This window comes from Peromyscus maniculatus, chromosome 1 (assembly GCF_049852395.1).
Source record: "Peromyscus maniculatus bairdii isolate BWxNUB_F1_BW_parent chromosome 1, HU_Pman_BW_mat_3.1, whole genome shotgun sequence".
Lineage (NCBI taxonomy): Eukaryota > Metazoa > Chordata > Mammalia > Rodentia > Cricetidae > Peromyscus > Peromyscus maniculatus.
In genome coordinates, this window is record NC_134852.1 from 191,211,420 (window position 1) to 191,230,659 (window position 19,240).

At 42.4% G+C, this 19,240-nt stretch overlaps 1 protein-coding gene across 4 annotated transcripts in view; it reads left to right on the plus strand.

The window, feature by feature from the left end:
• The first annotated feature begins 10,279 nt into the window (after positions 1–10,279).
• Positions 10,280–19,240, plus strand: part of Tbc1d12 (TBC1 domain family member 12) — a 90,350-nt gene continuing 81,389 nt past the window's right edge. Inside the window, exon 1 of one of the 4 annotated variants that reach the window (XM_042263137.2) lies at positions 10,280–11,069. In XM_042263137.2, the coding sequence (XP_042119071.1) occupies positions 10,357–11,069 (713 nt within the window). In that variant the 5' untranslated portion in view covers positions 10,280–10,356. The remainder of the gene's footprint in view (positions 11,070–19,240) is intronic. The other 3 variants (XM_042263133.2, XM_076563018.1, XM_042263139.2) reach the window with 3 other exon arrangements.

Sequence of the window (19,240 nt, forward strand, 5' to 3'; positions counted from 1 at the left end):
TCATTGAAAGAATAATAGAAATGTGGAATTGGCTCCAGGTCTGATTGTGGGATATTTTGATAGCACCCTGACACCCGAGACTGCCCAATAAAGTTATACATTGAATCAGGGGGTGGAGCCAGTGACTAGCTGACCAGTATTGGCCATAGAGAAGCCAACAATTTGGATAGAGAAGACACACAGGAAGGAAAGGATGGGAACTGGAGTTTGAGCTCTCTTGGTTCTGGGACAAGGAAAGAGATGTGACTCTTTTGGATGTCTCCTGCCAAAAAGCAAGGTCAGCTAGTTGCTACTCAGCCTCCCGGAACTAGCAGGTTTTCACCCCAGCCTTTGACTTCTGAGTCTTATTGATAAATAGAATGGTAGAGACTTAATTTAAACCTACAAAATACAGCTGCAGCAGAGCCAGGGCTGTAGGACTGGAAGCTTCACCAGGCCACAAAGTAGCGCTGTGCGTGAGGTAGCAGACAATTAAAATATCAGTAGATTCATGCACAGCTGCTAAGCCAATAGAAAAACAAGGTCTGACACCAGCTGTTTCCGAAAATAGAAACACTTAACAAACTTCAGATTTCTCATACTGAATTTATGTAAAAATTTTCATTGGATTGTAACAGTGGCAACTATTTCCTACTTTCATTTGTTATATTTTGTTTTTGTTTTGTCTATCTGAGAGAAAGTCTCATGTAGCCCAAGCTTGCTAGTAGATGAAGGTGACCTTGAACTTTTGGATCTCCTTCCTCTGCCCCACCTCTCTGTATTTGGATTACTGACTAGTTTGTACCTCCATGCTTGGTTTATGTGGTGCTGGGGAATCAGACCTAGGGCTTTGTACCATCCAGCCAAGCTCTCTAATATCTGAGTTACAAACCCAGCCCCTATCATTATTTTTAGAAGTCTATAATTAAAAAAAAAATTGTTTTTGAGACAGGGCTTGTCTTAGGGTTTTCATTGCTGTGAAGACACCATGACCACGGCAACTCTTATAAAGAAAACATTTAATTGGGGTGGCTCACTTACAGTTTCAGAGGTTCAGTCCATTATCATCATGATGGGGAGCGTGGCGTTGTGCTGGCAGATGTGGTGCTGGAGTTGAGAGTGCTACATCTTGCAGGCAACAGGAAGTCAACTCAGATACTGGGCAGTGTCCTGAGCATAGGAAACCTCAAAGCCTGCCCCCACAATGACACACTTCCTCTAAGGCCATACTTATTCCAATAAAGCCATACCTCCTAATACTGCTACTCCCTATTAGATTATGGGAGCCAAATACATTCAGACTATCATGAGGCTTCACCTTGAACCAGGCTGGCCTGAAGTTCACAGAGTAACTTCAAATTTACATTTACTTGCTGTGGATATTGTTCTATATAAATAAAACACTGGTGGCCAGTGACGAGGCAGGAAGTAGGTGGGACAAGGAGAGAGGAGAATTCTGGGAAGCGGAAGGCTGGGGGGAGAGACACTGCAGCCACCGCCAGGAGAAGCAGCATATAGAGACTCTGGTAAGCCACCAGCCACGTGGCAAGGTATAGATTTATAGAAATGGGTTAATTTAAGATAAAAGAACAGTTAGCAAGAAGCCTGCCACGGCCATACAGTTTATAAGTGATATAAGCGTCTGAGTGATTATTTTATAAGTGGATTGTGGGACTGCGGGGCTTGGGGAACCTGGAGAGAAGACTTCCAGCTACAAATGGCGCCCAACGGCTCGAGCTTCCACCTTAAACCTGAGAATATTTAATAACCAATTCTAAACAGAGCCAAAAACAGGTTCCTGCTTCTTGTCTCATATGAGCAGCTAGACGGCGCAAAACGCGGGTTTGAACACTGGCGGGTTCCTGGCGTGTGCGTCTGACCGGCAGTATGGCGGGAATGAGGCATCTGCCAGCGGCACATTAAGCTGTGTGGTAGATTTAGTCTTTACTATTATTTAAAAAAAAAAAAAAAAGAGGTTTCTGGGCTACACGCTGCTTTGATGAAAGCTTAGACCCACTATTTCTGAGACTTGATGACTCCCAGAGCTGGCTGAAAATGTACCACTGCCATGTTGGGCAGCTAAAGTGGGTGGAGCCAGCAGCCACAATGCTATTTCAGTCTTAGAATGGTACAGTTTAAAGCAATAGGCTCAAGGCTCAAGGTAATATAAAAAATAAGCCACGTAACGATGGCTACCACACAGAGAATCTGGATTATGTTGTCTTTGATATTTGTAACTGAAGAAAAACATTTGATTACAAAAGCTGTTGAGTTATGCCAAAATGTATATTTTAAAGGTACCTTGACTTCAAAATTTGGATTTAAGGATATGTTGCTTTGGAAAAGAGGTTCTGCTTTTGTTTCCACAGAAAGCCAGAGGCTATGGATTTGTTCCAGATTAAGATACATCAGGTTTCAACAGCCAAGACCCCCTGAAAAGTCTCCGATGACACCATGGCCCAGATGATCCAGCATCCAGAGCGGTTTCAAGGCAACTGGTTCAAACAATACAGCCTCACGGACTACCCCATAGGTCTAAAATTTTCTTTGCATCCCCATAAGATACAGCGCCCCCCTCCAGCAGGAAGTAGTAAGAGATGCTACGCCCAAATTCCCAAATATACCAAGCTGGCTTTAGAGGTGGAATTGGCTCACTCCCCCTCTAAACCCAGACATATTGCTTTAAAAAAAAAAATGGTTAGGCAATTCTTGTGTCCCAAATCAGAAGAGCCCTCTGGTGTGGGACAGAGAAAACCAATATTTTTATTTAAAACAGATTGATTATAAATGTGATCTCTTTCTAAAAAAGAAAAGGGGATATGATATGGATATATAGGATATGGAGATGATAAGATAAAAGGGTAGATTAATGAACCTACTTTTAAAGAACAACTTGTTTAAAATGTTTTACATTGGTATAGATTTTAGTTTATGTTTAAAATGTTTTACATTGGTATGGATTTTAGTTTATTGATACAAACTTGAAGTTAATATTGTTATACTGTGTATATATATATTTCTATTCTTGTTTGAGGTATTATGTTTATGTAACTCATTTAAAATTGTAATGGATAATTAAAAAATAGATTAATAATTAGTCATCTATGATAATCATATCTGTAGCCATGTTAGTTAAGTTTTCTAGGTATACATAGATATATTTCAGATAGATAGGTAATCTTCAAACACTTCATAGACCTAGAGAATATGGCATTTAAATAACTTAAAATTCTGTTGATGTGAGACACAATTGCTCCTGGCTGCACCAATTGATCCCGAGAGAATGTTGGGCTTCTAAGACATTTCCATTTGGAAGTTTGTCTTTTTGGCACAAAATGGCCTACTGGGCAAAGAACTGCCCTTGCCTTGATGGCTAACAGTACAAATGCAATGCTGTCCTTTCTGGACAAGCGGGACACAAGGAAAGTGACCACTGTACTCTGCCAAGACAGGGTAAGATGGTCTCTCAAAATTCCTGCTTCTGAAAATGGTCTGTCAGATATTCTAGGCCTGTAGCCAATCTGAATGCACCAACAATGCTGAGAAACATTAGGTGACTGTCCAGGCTGCCAGCTGTCTTGGTCTATTTTTGCAAGATTCCCGAAAGTTGCTTGCATCCATCTACCATTTCTCAGGTACCATTATGTTCCTTCTCAGGTCTTTGATGTGGTTGAAAACTAGATAGTTGTAATTTCCTCAGTTATGATAAAAGATAAGTTAGATATAAAACCTTAAACTCACAAATATAAGATAGATAGGACATCTTCTTTAATATTGTAACTATAATTCTTGCTCGATAATTGTTTTGTTATATGTAATTTTACCATGTTAAAGTTAAAACCTTCCTTTTTAAAAAAAAGAAGAAAGGGGAAGTGCTGTGGATATTGTTCTATATAAATAAAACACTGGTGGCCAGTGACGAGGCAGGAAGTAGGTGGGACAAGGAGAGAGGAGAATTCTGGGAAGCGGAAGGCTGGGGGGAGAGACACTGCAGCCACCGCCAGGAGAAGCAGCATATAGAGACTCTGGTAAGCCACCAGCCACGTGGCAAGGTATAGATTTATAGAAATGGGTTAATTTAAGATAAAAGAACAGTTAGCAAGAAGCCTGCCACGGCCATACAGTTTATAAGTGATATAAGCGTCTGAGTGATTATTTTATAAGTGGATTGTGGGACTGCGGGGCTTGGGGAACCTGGAGAGAAGACTTCCAGCTACATTTACTTATGTATGTGCCTGTATGTAAGGACAGAGAACAACTTGTAGAAGTCGGTACCCTCCTTCTGCTATGTGTGTCTCAGGGACAAAGCTCAGATTGTTAGGCTTGGCAGTAAGGAAAGACCTTCAACAGATGAACCATTTTGTTAGCCCCCACCTGCTGCTTTTAATATGGCCTTAGAGGTCCTTTTCTTTTCAAATGCAGCTTAATGTCCTGTTGCAATACAAAAATTATTTGCATTACTTCACAATCTATAGTTATGGCATTCATTTAGAACTAACTATACTTCAGAGCATTTATTTTTATTTTTTTACGTGCATTAGTATTTTGCCATGAGTGTCAGGTCCCCTGGAACTGGAGCTACAGACAGTGAGCTGCCATTTGGGTGCTGGGAATTGAACCTGGGTCCACTGGAAAAGCAGTCAGTGCTCTTAACCACTGAGCCATCTCCAGCCCCCAGAGCATCTTTTAAAGAGTTAACACTTAATCAATTTAATTTTTGTTTTTGAGACAAAGTTTCTTTGTGTAGCCCTGGCAGTCTTGGAACTCGCTCTGTAGACCAGGCTGGCCTCGAACTCAGAGAGATCCACTGCCTCTGCCTCTCAAGAACTGGGATTAAAGTTGTGTGCCACCACCACCCAGCCTCAATTTAAAATTTTTTTTATAGAGGCTGGAGAGATGGCTCAGTGGTTAAGAGCATTTACTGCCCTTGCCGAAGACCTGGGTTTGGTTTCCAGCACTCACATGTCAGCTCACAACCAGTCACAACTGAAACTCCAGTTCCCAGGGAATTGAGCCTTTTCTGATCACAGAGGGATCCTGCAAGCACATGGTGCACATATAAACACACCGGCACAATACACATAAAATTAAATCTGCTTTTACATGTTATGAAAGAAGTATAAGCTGGGCATGGTGATGTATACTTAGAATCTATAACCTCAAAACTTGAGGTGATGAAGACAAGAGGATTAGGAATTCAAGACCATCCTCAGCTACATATTGAGTTTGAAGTCAGCTAGGGCTGCATGAGACTCTGTCTCAAAAAACAAACAAACAAAAATAATATCAACAAAAAGTATAAAATAAAGAATGCATCCTTTCTCTTTTCATGGCAAACTGTTTTGACCTTTATAGATACATAATTTTACGTATCATTGTAATTATAGCATTTAATTATACATCTTTTTTTTTTTTCTGTTTTTACAAGACAGGGTTTCTCTGTGTGGTCCTGGCTGTCCTGAAACTCCCTTTGACTACCTTTGTAACCCAGGCTGGCCTTGAACTCAGAGATCCACCTACCTCTGCCTCCTGAATGCTAGGACCAAAGGCATGTGCCATCATGCCTGGCATACATCCTTACTTTTATTTAGCATAGATGTGTTAGTTTTCTTTGTATTTTCGCTTTTCTCTCACTTGTTTTTGATATATATAGATTGGCCTGCACTTCTTGTATTGCTGACTATTTGGGTAAATTAGAATTTTTGACTCTAAAGCATTTAGCTATAAGCATCTCTGCACAGCTGTTATCTTTTCTTTGGAATGGTTTCCTTATGACAGAGTCCCAGGGGTAAGATTACAATGCCTTCTAATATGTGGCATGAATCGCTCCACTAAAGGAGCATTGTGTGTTTTTAAAGCATTTCCTCTATCTCTTGGTCTGTGGTTTGTCCCACTGTGGCTTACCAAACAGCAGCTGCTCTGTGATCTTTCTATCTTTCATTTCCCACTCATACCTCACCCTGCTAAGTTAATCTGCAATATGCATCTTTACAATACTTATTATCTTACTATAATCCACAACCGTGATCCCAGTCACCCTTTTTACCAGATGGGGTTTTACCAGGAATGTATGGAATTTAAATTATTTGCAGAAGTTGGAGATGATTTCAGTAGCAAACCAAATTGCATACTTTTGCAAGACCATACATTTCTACTACATTACAGAGCTTACTTTTAAATTTTTACATCTAATTTATTATTCATATTTCAATCAATTTCCAAAGGGACATACTGATGATATGGTTATTTAGTCTATTTATCACTGAAGATAGTTATATACTTAATTGGTCTGACCCAGGCATCAGTGTGTGTGTGTGTGTGTGTGTGTGTGTGTGTGTGTGTGTGTGTGTGTGTGTGTGTGTGTGTGTTTAATCCTAAGTGTTTCTGATATGTTTCAAAGTTTGAGTAACATTGCTCTAAGGGTCTGTGGATGGTATTGGAGGTGATTTAACACCGTAGAAAGTGCCTTATACTTAGATGCCCTTTGGGAATCCAGTATAGCCCAAGAAAAATCAGGAAAAAGTATGAAGAACCCACAAGATGGTTCAGTGGGCAAAAGAAAGCACTACTGGTCTAAGCCTGATTACAGACAAACAATAGTAATAATAATAAATAATAATTTTAAAAAGAAGGGTATAAAGAACTTGAGGCCTCTGTACTCTCCTTGACTATAGGCAGAGCAAAATAATCAATTTATGAGGGACCACATAAAGGATACAATGTATCTTATAAGGAGACTTTTCTTTGTAAAACTGGATAAAATGTTACCAGATAACACAGAAAATGTTTTAAAGTTTATTTATTGTTATTTTGAATCAGTCTTGCTCTATAGCCCAGGCCAGCCTCTAATTCCTGATTCTCCTGCGGAAGCCTCCAAAGAGGTGGGATTGTAGGATTACCACATCACACTTGTCCTCTCTCTCTCTCTCTCTCTCTCTCTCTCTCTCTCTCTCTCTCTCTCTCTCTCTCTCTCTTTCTATCTCTATATCTATCTCTCTCTTTCTTCCTTTCTTTCATTAGTGAATGAAAAGTGCTATCTCATAGCTTTGATTTGTCACTCCCAAATAACTTAATGATGATATGCTTATTAATAATCCATTTAACATATCTCCAGAAAACATATATATTCAAAATTTTATACCCTCCCCCTGCCTCGTTTTTTTTTTTTTTTTTTAATCAAACTATTTCACACTGTAGCCCCTGCTGGCCTGGAACTCACTATGTAGTCAAACAATCCTTCTGTCTCAGCCTTCCAAATGCTGGGATTACAGTATGAGCACATTTTAAAATTGGGTTGTCTTTTTAAATACTGAGTTATGAATTTATTTTCTTGAGACAAAATTTTGCTAGGTAGCTCATGCTGTCCTCAAATTTGCTATGTATACCATGTTGGCCTTGAACTTGAGATTCTCTTGCCTCATCCTAGAGAGTTCTGTGATTATAGAACTCTCTATATTCTGTATTCTACCATATTGACTTATTTCATATTATTCTGGGTACTGCACCCATAACAGATATAGGATTCCTATCAGTATGCATGGCTTATACACATTTCTTTGTTTTCTTCCTTTGGAAAGATCTTTGTATATGTATGTGCAGGTGTCTGTGTGTTCCTATGTATAGGATAAGTATGCACTAGTGCCTAGGAAGGCCAGAGGTCAACTTCTGCTGTGGAATAATCCTTTTTGTATACTGTGAATATGTACTCTCATTGTCTTAATAAAGAGCTGGCTGGCCAACTCGCCAATAGCTAGGCAGGAAGAGGTTAGGTGGGAGAGCCAAACTAAGAGGATGATGGGAAGAAAAATAGCAGAGTCATGGGAAGTCATGAGCCAGACACAGAGGAAGCAAGAGATGAACATGCTGTGCTGAAAAAAGGTACCACCACTTGACAGAGCACAGATAAGAAATATGGGTTAATTTGCAGGGTGATGGTGCACGCCTTTAATCCCAGCACTCAGGAGGCAGAGGCAGGCGGATCTCTGTGAGTTCAAGGCCAGCCTGGTCTACAGAGCAAGATCCAGGACAGCTAGGTGGTGTTGTTTGTTTTTGCTCTTTTGGAGGGCCCACCACCCAGTTCCCAAATAAATCACACACAGAGGCTTAATTCATAATTATAAATGCTCGGACTCAGCTGGGCTTGTTTCTTGCCAGCTTTCCTTAACTTTAAATTATCCCATCTACCTTTTGCCTCTGGGCTTTTCCCATTCTCTTCTGTAAACCTTACTCTTACTCTGTGGCTTGCTGTGTTGCTGGGTAGCTGCCCCCTGGAGTCCTCCTCCTTCTCTGGCTACTTCTTTGATCTTTTCTCCTTCCAGATTTCTCCTTCTATATACTCTTTCTGCCTGCCAGCCCTGCCTATCCTTTTTCCTGCCTCATTATTGGCCATTCAGATCTTTATTAGGCCATCAGGTGTTTTAGACAGGTATACGGCTTCACAGAGTTAAACAAATGCAACATAAACAAAAGTAACACACCTTAAAATAATATTCCCCAACAGCTAGGGCTGTTACACAGAGAAACCCTGTCTCAAAAAAAACAAACAAGCAACAACAAAAAAGAAAGAAAAATGAAAATTAAAGACCTGTTCATTTAAGATGTAAGCACTAGTTAGTAACAAGCCTAAGCTATCAGCTGAGCATTTATAATCAATAATAAGTCTCTGTGTGATTATTTGGGAGCCATCTGGTGGGACAGAGAAACTCCATCAACAAACTTCAGGTGTTATTCCCTCGGAACTGTTCACCTTATTGTTTGAGACATGGTCTCTTAATGAGATCTAAGGCTAGTTGGTTTGGCTAGGCTGGTTGCTAGAGGTTCCCAGGGATCTGCCTCTCCAGTGCTGGGATTACAAGGACATTCTACCACACCAGCTTTTTATATGAGTGCTGAGGATAGAATGAACTTCCTCATGCTTGCATGGCAGCCTGACCAACTAACTGGGCTATCTTCCTACCTCTGGAAAGATGTTGATAATAAATGTTTTTGCTGCTTAGGCTTACAGAAAAGCTCATTATAAAAGACACTTCATATAGTTCTTAATCAGAATGGTGGGTACATGGATGCACATTTTATTACTAAACAAGTAGGTTATATTCACTCTTAAAGCTATTCATAAATATGTTTGTTTGTCTTTTATTTTTTGTTTTTGTTTTTGTTTTTGTTTTTTTTTTGGGGGGGACAGGGTTTCTCTGTATAACCGTCTAGGCTGTTCTTGAACTCACTATGTAGACCAGGCTGGCCTCTAACTCATGGAGATCAGCCTGTCTCTTGTCTCCCAAGTGCTGGGACTAAAGATGTGCACCGCCACTGCCTGGCTCGTGTATACATTTTATATACAAAACTTTAAAGACTTTAAGGTACTGTTTTGCAAAGTACATCATTCTATCTCTATACTTACTTTCAGAGGCATTTGTAGAATGAATGGTCCCTAGTTACCGTTTCATCCTATGACAACAATGTCGATTTCGGCCTTTTACTACAACTTCACGGTCCCTTCTGAAAAGCCAACACCACTGGGGTTCAGCCCCACCCTTATCCTCATTCTTCTATGGAGGTAACGTCACTCAGGATTCACCTTGGTGCTTTACATAAATGGCTCCCCCATCATTGGAGTTTAGGGACTTTCACTCTATGTTAGCGAACTCCAGTGTTTTGCCCCAATCCAGTTTCCACTTTCTTCACGTCAGTCTCATAGCTTTGTAATTGCTGGCTGCTCTCCTATCGCTCCTGTGGCTAGTTATTATCTGCCTTGTGATTTGTACATTAAATACATTTATTTCCACTAAATGGTCATCATTCTGTTTTAATCCATTACCACAGGGTCCTCGCTCAGACTCCATTACATCTCCTTACCCAGGTGACATTACAACCAACGTGTTGATTGTCACGAGCTGAGTAGAAAGGGTAGGTAAGGGGCTGTCCTGTGGGCAATGAAGACCTGAAGGGTTGCAATAGAATTCCTCACTGTTGATAGAGAAGGTAAAAACTGTCGAGATGGAAAGACTTAGGCTAACGTCGTTATGTTGCTCTCACAAACGAATCGCATCAAGTGAGTTTTTGGCAAAGCGTGCGGTACCTGCGCTCCTGCTAAAGCATTGTCACCCTGCCAGTGCGCCAACCATCCTCTGCCTTCCAGAGGCAGCTGGCGGATCCCAGATTGTCCTCCGGGTCGCTCTAGCTGCCGTCTCTATGGTTCGGGGACGCGCCGGGTCGCGGCCGGCCCGGGGCCTCTGGTGCGCGTGCGCGATCCTAGCGCGTGCCCGGGCTCCGGCAACTGCCCTGGCTGGCGGGTGGGAGGGGTGGGTCCGGGAACGTTGCGGCGGCCGTGGCCGCGGCCCCTGCGCGCAGGGCACTCCTGCGCCGCCGCCGCCTCAGATGATGGGTCCCGAGGATGCCGGAGCCTGCTCGGGAAGAAACGCCGAGCTGCTCCCAGTCCCGGGGCCCATGGGTCAGGATGGGAAGACCGTCCTCGCCGCCGGCAGTTTTGGCGGAGGCGCCGTCGCCGCCGAGTCGCCCGGGGAGGCTGGAGAGGAGGAAGCGCCGCGGCAGCTCCTGCAGCGGTATCTCGCGGCGGCCGCGGGCCCGCTGCAGCCCGGGCTCGGCGGGGCAGAGGCGGCGGCCGTCCCCGCGGCGTGCCGCTCAAGCATGACCAACGGGGACTCGGGCTTTTTGCTGCGCCAGGACCGTCGCGGCCCGGAGGAGGCGCGTCGCCGCCGGTCCTGCGGCCACCCCCGCCTGCTGGATCCCGCGGACGAGGGTGTGGACGGTGCGGGCGGCCCGGACGACTGGGCCGCGCCGCTGGAGGACCCGCTACGGAGCTGCTGTCTGGCGGCCGGGGACACCGATGACCCGGAACCCACAGCCGCCACCTCTGCCGCGAGGCCGGGTGGGAGCGCGGAGCCCAGCCCCGACCTCCCCGACGCCCGCTTCAGCTCTCGGAACACGTTCGAGGTGAGCCGCCGCCAGAGCGTCGGCGACCTCCTGCCCTCGGCGGGGCAGCCCGCACCCCTGCCAGCGGCGGAGCTGGGCCCCGGGGGCACCACGGCTCGAGCTCGACGGAGCGGTGGCTTCGCGGATTTCTTCGCCAGGTATCGCACCGGCCGCGCGGGGGGCTTGGGCGGGGCCGGGAGCGAGCGCAGAGGGCGGCGGGCGGCTGCCTTCCAGCGGCCGGGCGCATCGGGGACTCAGCTTTGATCTGTCACTAGGGAAGGAGAACCGGGTGGCTTTGTGAGCTCCAGGCCAGGAGGCAGTCTTAGTGTTACTCCCTTCCCTCCCTGGGAGCGTTGTGCTTCCAAGTCTGACCAGCCACCTAATGCCAGAAATTCAGTCGCCTCATCTGGAACAGCATTAAAAAAATAATAGAGCGGAGGTTAACAATTGATCACCAGGATTCGGACGGAGTAGGCGGCGGTGTATTCCTACAGGTGTGGTGTAGCAGAAATCTGCGAAGTTCATTTGCGTGGAATCTAAGGCTATTCCATTAGCTTGGGAATTCTTGATTTTTTTTTTTTTTTAAATTACAGTTATTTTGTGAAGGTGTGTGTTTGTGCGCGCATGTGTGTGTGCACATCTATGTGTGAATGTATCCTCTCGTAGAGGTCAGAGAACAACTTTTGGGAGTTCTCCCCTCCCACTTTCTGGATACAGGGGATTCAACTCAAGTTGTCAAGCTTAGTGGAAAGTGCCATTACTCATCGAGCTATTTTACCGGCCTAGTTTGGGAATTCTTGAAATTAGAAATGGTTATTTTTCATAGTATTTGTTTCCGTTGCCTAAAGCATTCCGAATCGGAAGTACACCCTTGTAACGCCAATACTAAGGAAAGATGAGGCAGGAGGATAGCCAAGAGTTCGAGGCCAGCCTGGGCTACACAACTACTAGTAAGTCAGCCCGGGTTACATACCAAGATCTTGTCTTTAAACAAAACGGCAGGCAGTATAGTGCTTTGAATTAGAACCCAGCCTTTTAGCCCAAATTATTATTGCACTCTAGGAAATTAGGAAGTCCCTTTTCTGCTTATCTCAGACAAGCTTCAATCACTTTTCATCAATGTCCACCATCCCGTTGTTTTTTTTTTTTTTTTTTTTTTTCTGGAACTGAGGACCAAACCCAGGGCCTTGCGCTTGCTAGACAAGCGTTCTACTCCTGAGCTAAATCCCCAACCCCTTTTTTAGTTTTTTTTTTCCGAGACAGGGTTTCTTTGTGTAGTTTTGGTGCCTGTTCTGGATCTCGCTCTGTAGACCAGGCTGGCCTCGAACTCACAGAGATCCGCCTGGCTCTGCCTCCCGAGTGCTGGGATTAAAGGTGTGCACCACCACTGCCAGGCCACCATTGTTAATTGAACCCAGGGCCTTACACATACTAGGCAAGGAGCCCACTTACGGAGTTACAGCCTCAGCAACTTCTGGTGGAGTGTGTGTGTGTGTGTGGGGGGGCATGGGGAGTGGTTTGACTCACTTTCATGTGAGTTTTTATGCTTGAGAGCATGCATTTTGTGGACATGGTTTGCTAGAACACTGTAATTATCTGGAAAGATGTCAGTCTCCCTTACCCCTCATAAGAAGGCTGCTATGTAGTTGAGATTGGCCTTAAACACCCTCCCACACCCCCCTTCCTGCCTCAGTTGGGATTTTCCTGCCTCAGCCCCTCTCCATCGCTGGGGTAACTAATTTTCAGTGGGTTTTTATCTGTGATTTGACATCTTGAAATTAAATTATTATGATGGACTTTGCAGATTCCAGAGCGAGGCTTTGCTGGCTTAATTGTGCTAGGGAAGTTATGGTGGAAATCTTCGTGCATATTCCTGAAAAGCAAGTGTGAGGTAGATTTAGACTCGTGGGTTTTGGTGGTTGTTGGTTTTTACCTCTAGGCAAATAATATGTCTCCAGCATGTAAAATTTTACCTTTTCAGTTTTCCCTGTTTTCATTCCTTTTTCAGAGATTTTAACTATAACCTGAAGTGAAAGAAACACTTTTTTTTTTTTTTTTTTTTTTTTTTTTTAAATACAGCCTCATCGTAGCTCAGGCTTGCCTTGACTTGACCAAGGTTGACCTGGAACTTCGCTCTAGGATTAGAGGCTTGTGTCACTAAGCCTGGTTTGTATGGTTCTGGAATCAAATCCAGGGCCTCATGCACACAAGGCCAGCCCTTTTACTGGTTGAACCGTAGTTCCAGCCCAAGCCCTCCTTCCTGTATTAGGAAGTTACACAGTTAGTGTGCCTACTTGTACTCAGTAAGATACATTTTATATTGCACTGGGCATTTCTTACATCTTTCTATTTTAGTATCTCCTACTTTTCCTGCTTGTATAAACTTACAAATACGAAATTTCTTAAATCAAGAATGGAAATCCTAATTTTATATTCCATCACAGTACTGAGTATATAATAATGAGATCTATAATTGTGCCTGTATTGTCAAAAATATATTTAGTTCTATTGTTGTTGTTGTTCTTAAAAATATAGGTGGTATTGTTTTTTTTTCATTTTTGGAGATGGATATCAGTCTAGCCCAGGTTGGCCTAGAACTCACTATGTGGCTCACACAGGTCTCAAACTTTTGATCTTCCTGCCTCTGACTCTTTAAGTGCTGGAATTACAGGTATGAACTACATGTAAAAATATATTTAAATCTTGCAGTGACAGTGTTTTACAAGGTCTCAGGATGACTTAAATATATGTGTATTTGATACCTTGTAGCATTGTACTGAACTGTATCTATCGTGGTCAAGTTTTGAGGTCAGGTGTCAGGTGGCTTTAGACCTGAATGGACTTTGGAGATCACCAATCCAACCAGTATACCCTGAGTGCTTGCTTGGTGCAAAGCATTGAGGATAGCTGTGATTCAGACTATTGTCTCTGACCTGGCTAGTAGAGGTTAAGTTGGAAAACAGATACATAGAGCTGTACTGCAATTTGTGAGCAATAATAGGACAAATCTATATTAGGAACTTTTATCTTATTAGCTGCAGGCAGAAGTTTTTATCAAATTTTAAACTTTCTTTAACCTTTCATCTAGCTAGATTTTATTTATATGACTATGTTGTTCATATGTATCAGAGAACTGGATTTTTTTTTTCTGGTGTGTATGTTTGTTTGTGTTATGCATGCTGTGGCTTTCCATGTTCACATGTGTGTAGATTGTCTTCCTCAATCACTCTTCACCTTAATGTATTGAAGCAGGGTCTCTTATTGAACCCAGAGGTCACTCATGGCTAGTCTGATTGGCTAGCTTGAACTGAGGATTCCCTATCTGAGCTTCCCAATTGTTGGGATTACAGGCAGGCCACCATACCTACCAGCCTTTATGTGTCTTCCAGGGATCTGAACTCATGTCCTCACACTCCATGGGAAGTGCTTTCCTGGCTGAGCCACCTTCTTGTCCCAAAGAACTAGATTAAAATTTAAAAAAACACCCCCCACACACACAAAAATAGGCACTTGAGACCTAGTTTCTTTCTTTTTTTTTTTTTTAATATTTGAAGTTTTTTTGTTAATTGATGAGTGAGTGAAGGTACATGTGAATGTATGCTTGCCAAGATACATGTCAAGGTTCTAGACATCATGGCTTCCTTTACATGTCATTCTTTGAATAGAGTGGAGTGAGAGGAACGTTTTTTCCCCCTTGGTATTTAGCTAAAACCTTAGCTGCATTTTGGACATCTTACAGGCAGGGACTATGACATTCGTCTCTGAGTGGACAGCGTCTAACAATGGTGCGAACGCCATTCACATTGGGTGAAATTGGCTGCTTTCGTGTCTCCTCTTCTTCACTGTTTTCTAAAGAGTGTGATTTTGAACAAATCCTCAATCCTCAGGTAAAATAATCAGCAAATGCCCGTTTTTCCAGCCACTCCAGATTAATTGTTATTACTATTATTATACTACTATGATTATTATGGTCTGTGTACAGTTGTCAACTGAAGTTCCTGCTGAGTGTTACCTTTGGAATCAGCTTGCCCTTGGATTTTTTTTTTTTTTTTTTTTCTGAGACAGGATTTCTCTGTGTAACAGCTCTGGCTGTCCTGGAACTCTGTCGATCAGGTTGGCCTCGAATTCACAGAGATCCTCCTGCCTCTGCCTCCCAAGTGCCGGAATTAAAGGCATGCGCCACCACCGCCACCTGGCCTTTAAATGGATGCTTATTCTTCAGAGTACCTTGCTCCTACTTCACTCTCTAAATGAAGAAGCTCACTATTTAAAGAAGGTGGCTCAGCTAGCTAGTGGGGACAGGTTAGAAATTGGGGTTCTTATTGCCTGTCTCCCTTGGCATTGAACTGCTGTGTTTATGTTACGACAGTGTTCTTCCCACCTCTTTGTCCTCTTTGGTTCGTTCCCTTACTTCTTTTCCTCTTGACTAGACAAAAGTCTGTAATGGCTGGAGAGATGGCTCAGCGGTTAAGAGCACTGACTGCTCTTCCAGAGGTCCTGAGTTCAATTCCCAGCAACCACATGGTGGCTCACAACCATCAATAATGAGATCTGGTGCCCTCTTCTGGCCTGTAGGTGTACGCACAGGCAGAACTTTTGTATACATAATAAATAAATCTTAAAAAAAAAAAAAAAAAAGTCTGTAACAAACACTTATAAAAAGGAATTTCCTGGTGGGCTATGCCAGTTTTCCCAGCACTCAGGAAAATGAGGATTGCTGTGAATTAGATACTAATTTGATACAGAGTAAGACCTTGTCTCAAAAAAGGCAAAAAGAGCTTCCTCGTTTTAATGCAATGGTAGGAAGAATTTTATGGCAATCTGTGTATTCAGTTAGGATGCATTGCTGATAGGAGCGTCAATGACCAGAGAAGAAAGTCTTTAAGATATATAGGACCTTGTTTAGTAGACTGCTCTCCTTTTGAAGAGTCTCAGTGGTCATCCCTTGCTTTCTGCCCTTTCTTGTCGGGTAAGTTCTTTTGTAGTCATCGCTGGGAGTTTACTTTACCTTTGCATTTGTCTGCTTGTGGTGCCTGTTGTAAGAGTCCCAGAAATAACCATCCTCAGATCATTGATCCTTTCCTGTTGTATAAAAATTGAACTATATAGGAACCACTACTACTCTGTGTTCACCAACTCAGCAATGAGGAGTGGAAACTTTTTATTTTATTTTTAAAATAAAACAATTAATTAATTTTGATACAGGGTCTTAGGCTACCTTTGAACTTGCTGTGTAGATGAGGATGGCCTCAAACTTTTTGGTCCCCTTACTTCCATCTCCTAAATTGCTATATACCACTAGGTCCAGCTTGTTTGTTTGTTCTTTCTTGTCTGTCTGTCTGTCTTTCTCTCAGTCACATGGTCTCACTCTGTAGTCCATAATGTACTAGAACTCAGTATGGAGCCAAGGCTGGCTTTGAACTCAGGCAGTCATCCTGCTTCAGCTTCTCTAGTTATTGAGATTATAGACATGAGCCACACCATGTCAGCACATCTCAAAGGCGTAAAAGTGTCTTGTTCTTTGAGCTAGGCTTTTTTCTTCAAAAATCTCAAGACTCTGTACCCCACCCTTCTTCACTTTTTCTTTTTTCATGTTTTTCTTTTTAGATTTATTTTGTTTTATGTGTATGAATGTTTGGTCTGCATAGAAGTATGTGTACCACATGAGTGTATGATACCTGTGGAAGTCAGAAGTCAGACATGGCTAATCTCATGGAACTGGAGTTAAAGATAGTCGTGGGGCTGTCATGTGAGTTCTTGGAACTGAACCTGAGTCCTCTGTAAGAGCTTTTGGAGCTGGAGAGATAGGTCAGTGGTTAAGAGTACAGGTTAACCCTTCAGAGGACCAGGTTCAGTATTCCTAGCATCCACATGGTGGCTCACAACTATCTGTAACTCTAGTTTCAGGGGATCCAACAATCTCTGGCATCTGCAGACACCAAACATGAATATGGTTCATGAACATGGTGCACATGCATGCATGTAGGCATAACACTTATGCACATAAAATAAAAAAACAAAAACCAAACCATCAAGTATTCTTACCTGGTCTACAGAGTGAGTTCCAAGATAGGCTCCAAAGCTATACAGAGAAACCTTGTCTCCATAAACCGCCCCCCCCAAATAATAATAATAAAAAATTGAATAACTAAATTATTTTTGTGGGTCTTTCAAACAAATTCTTTCTTGCTTTCAAACATAGATGGCTTCATTTTACACATATAGTAGTAGACCTCAAATATTTACTGACTGATTAAATATTATAGATGCAGATGTGAACTGATTTAAAGAAGATTCTGAAAAATACCATTTTTTATCTTTAAAATAAGAAGGTTGCTAGAAATGGAAAGAACCATTCCCTTTAGCTCTAAGATCTCCGTTGAAGATGTGAGGTTGTATTTTTTGTTTTATATGCCTATCTTAGCATAATCATGCTAAACACTAGTTTTCTGTGTTCTGATTCTTAGGTGTAGACAGTATAAACCAGCATCTAGTTGTGTAGCCTCGGTTGCCAGATCTTCCTGAGAGCTGGGATTATAGATGTTTGCTACCATGTTCACTTTAGATCTCTTCTTTTCTACTATAATTTCTTTGGGGATGTGTCTGTTATGAGAAATAGCACCCCTGACATCTACCAATTTAAGGGAAAGACAGGTGAATTTTTGTGTATTGTCTTGAGGAAACATTGCACAATTTGTGTAGGAAGAAACTTAAACACTTATTTGTACATGTGATTAGGTGGATGATGTACGGATTCTTGTACAGTGAAATGAAGCTTGCATTGAAAAGCAAATTGAAGAAGGAACTAAAAAGGAAGGAATGTTGAGAAAGATTAAAATATTTTTTATCTTTTTTGTTTTAGGGGAAAAATAAATATAGACAAGTGAAAGCCAAATTTTTAGCTTAATTTTATGAAATGTTTAACTTGGCTTCCTTACACTTTGTAGCCTGTGTTGTCATGGGAAGTTTTGGAGAAAGAGCAGAAACATTTGGAAACTTTGAGGGTGTGCATCTGTTACCATCTCTAATGGATTCAGAAAGGGAAAGAAAGCTTTTCTGAGGCTGCTGTTTCTTCCAGGGTCTCTGAGAACTCTGTTAGCTCCATGAAAAGTCATCCCAGATGGTGCTGCTGGAGAGTTGCTTGGGACTTACTATTGAGAAACCTTTTTCCTTTGTCTGTGTGGGTAGAGTGAGTGAGTGAGTGAGTGAGTGAGTGAGTGTGTGTGTGTGTGTGTGTGTGTGTGTGTGTGTGTGTGTTGATTTACTTGCTCATGCACTTGTTTGTGGAGGCCAGGTGGTTGGCATCAGGCGTCTTCAATCATTCTCCACCTTATTATTATTTCGTTTGTTTGTTTGTTTGTTTGAGACAGGATCTCTCACTGACCTGGAGCTCACTCTTGGGTAGGCTGGATGGCCAGAGAGTTACATAGTCTGTCTCTACTCACCCAGACCCATCGCTGGGTGTTTGAGTATCTGAACTCAGGTCCTAATGCTTGGGCATAGCTCACTGACTTTCTGTCATTACTGACTGACTTTAAAACAAACAAACAAACAAACAAACAAACAAACTCAGGTTGGAGAAATGGCTCAGAGGTTAAGAGCACTCTGTTCTTCCGGAGGTCTTGAGTTCAATTCCCAGCAACTGCACAATGGCTCATAACCATTGATAATGAACTCTGATGCCCTCTTCAGGCATGCAGGCATACATGCAGACAGAACACTATATACATAATAAATACATAAATCTTTAAAAAACAACTTTCTCTTTTCATTTATTTATTTTGTGTATGTGTTCACATACATGCCATGGAGCTTATGTGGAGGTCAGAGGATAGCTTTTGAGACTGGTTCGTCTCCCCAGCTCCTTCAGTGGTTCCTAAATTTAACTTTTAAAATTACTTGGAAGGAGGGAGCGTTATCAAGAATTAAGATTGTTTTGTTTCTCCTTAATCATCAGAGAAATGCAAATCAAAACGACTCTGAGATACCACCTTACACCTGTTAGAATGGCTAAGATCAAAAACACCAATGACAACCAATGTTGGAGAGGATGTGGAGCAAAGGGAACACTCCTCCACTGTTGGTGGGAATGTAAACTTGTACAACCACTATGGAAATCAGTATGGCGGTTTCTCAGAAAATTAGGAATCAAACTACCTCAAGACCCAGCCATCCCACTCTTGGGCATATACCCAAAGAATGCTGATACATACCATAAAGATACATGCTCAGCTATGTTCATAGCAGCACTATTTGTAATAGCCAGAACCTGGAAACAACCTAGATGCCCATCAACGGAAGAATGGATGAAAAAAATGTGGTACATATA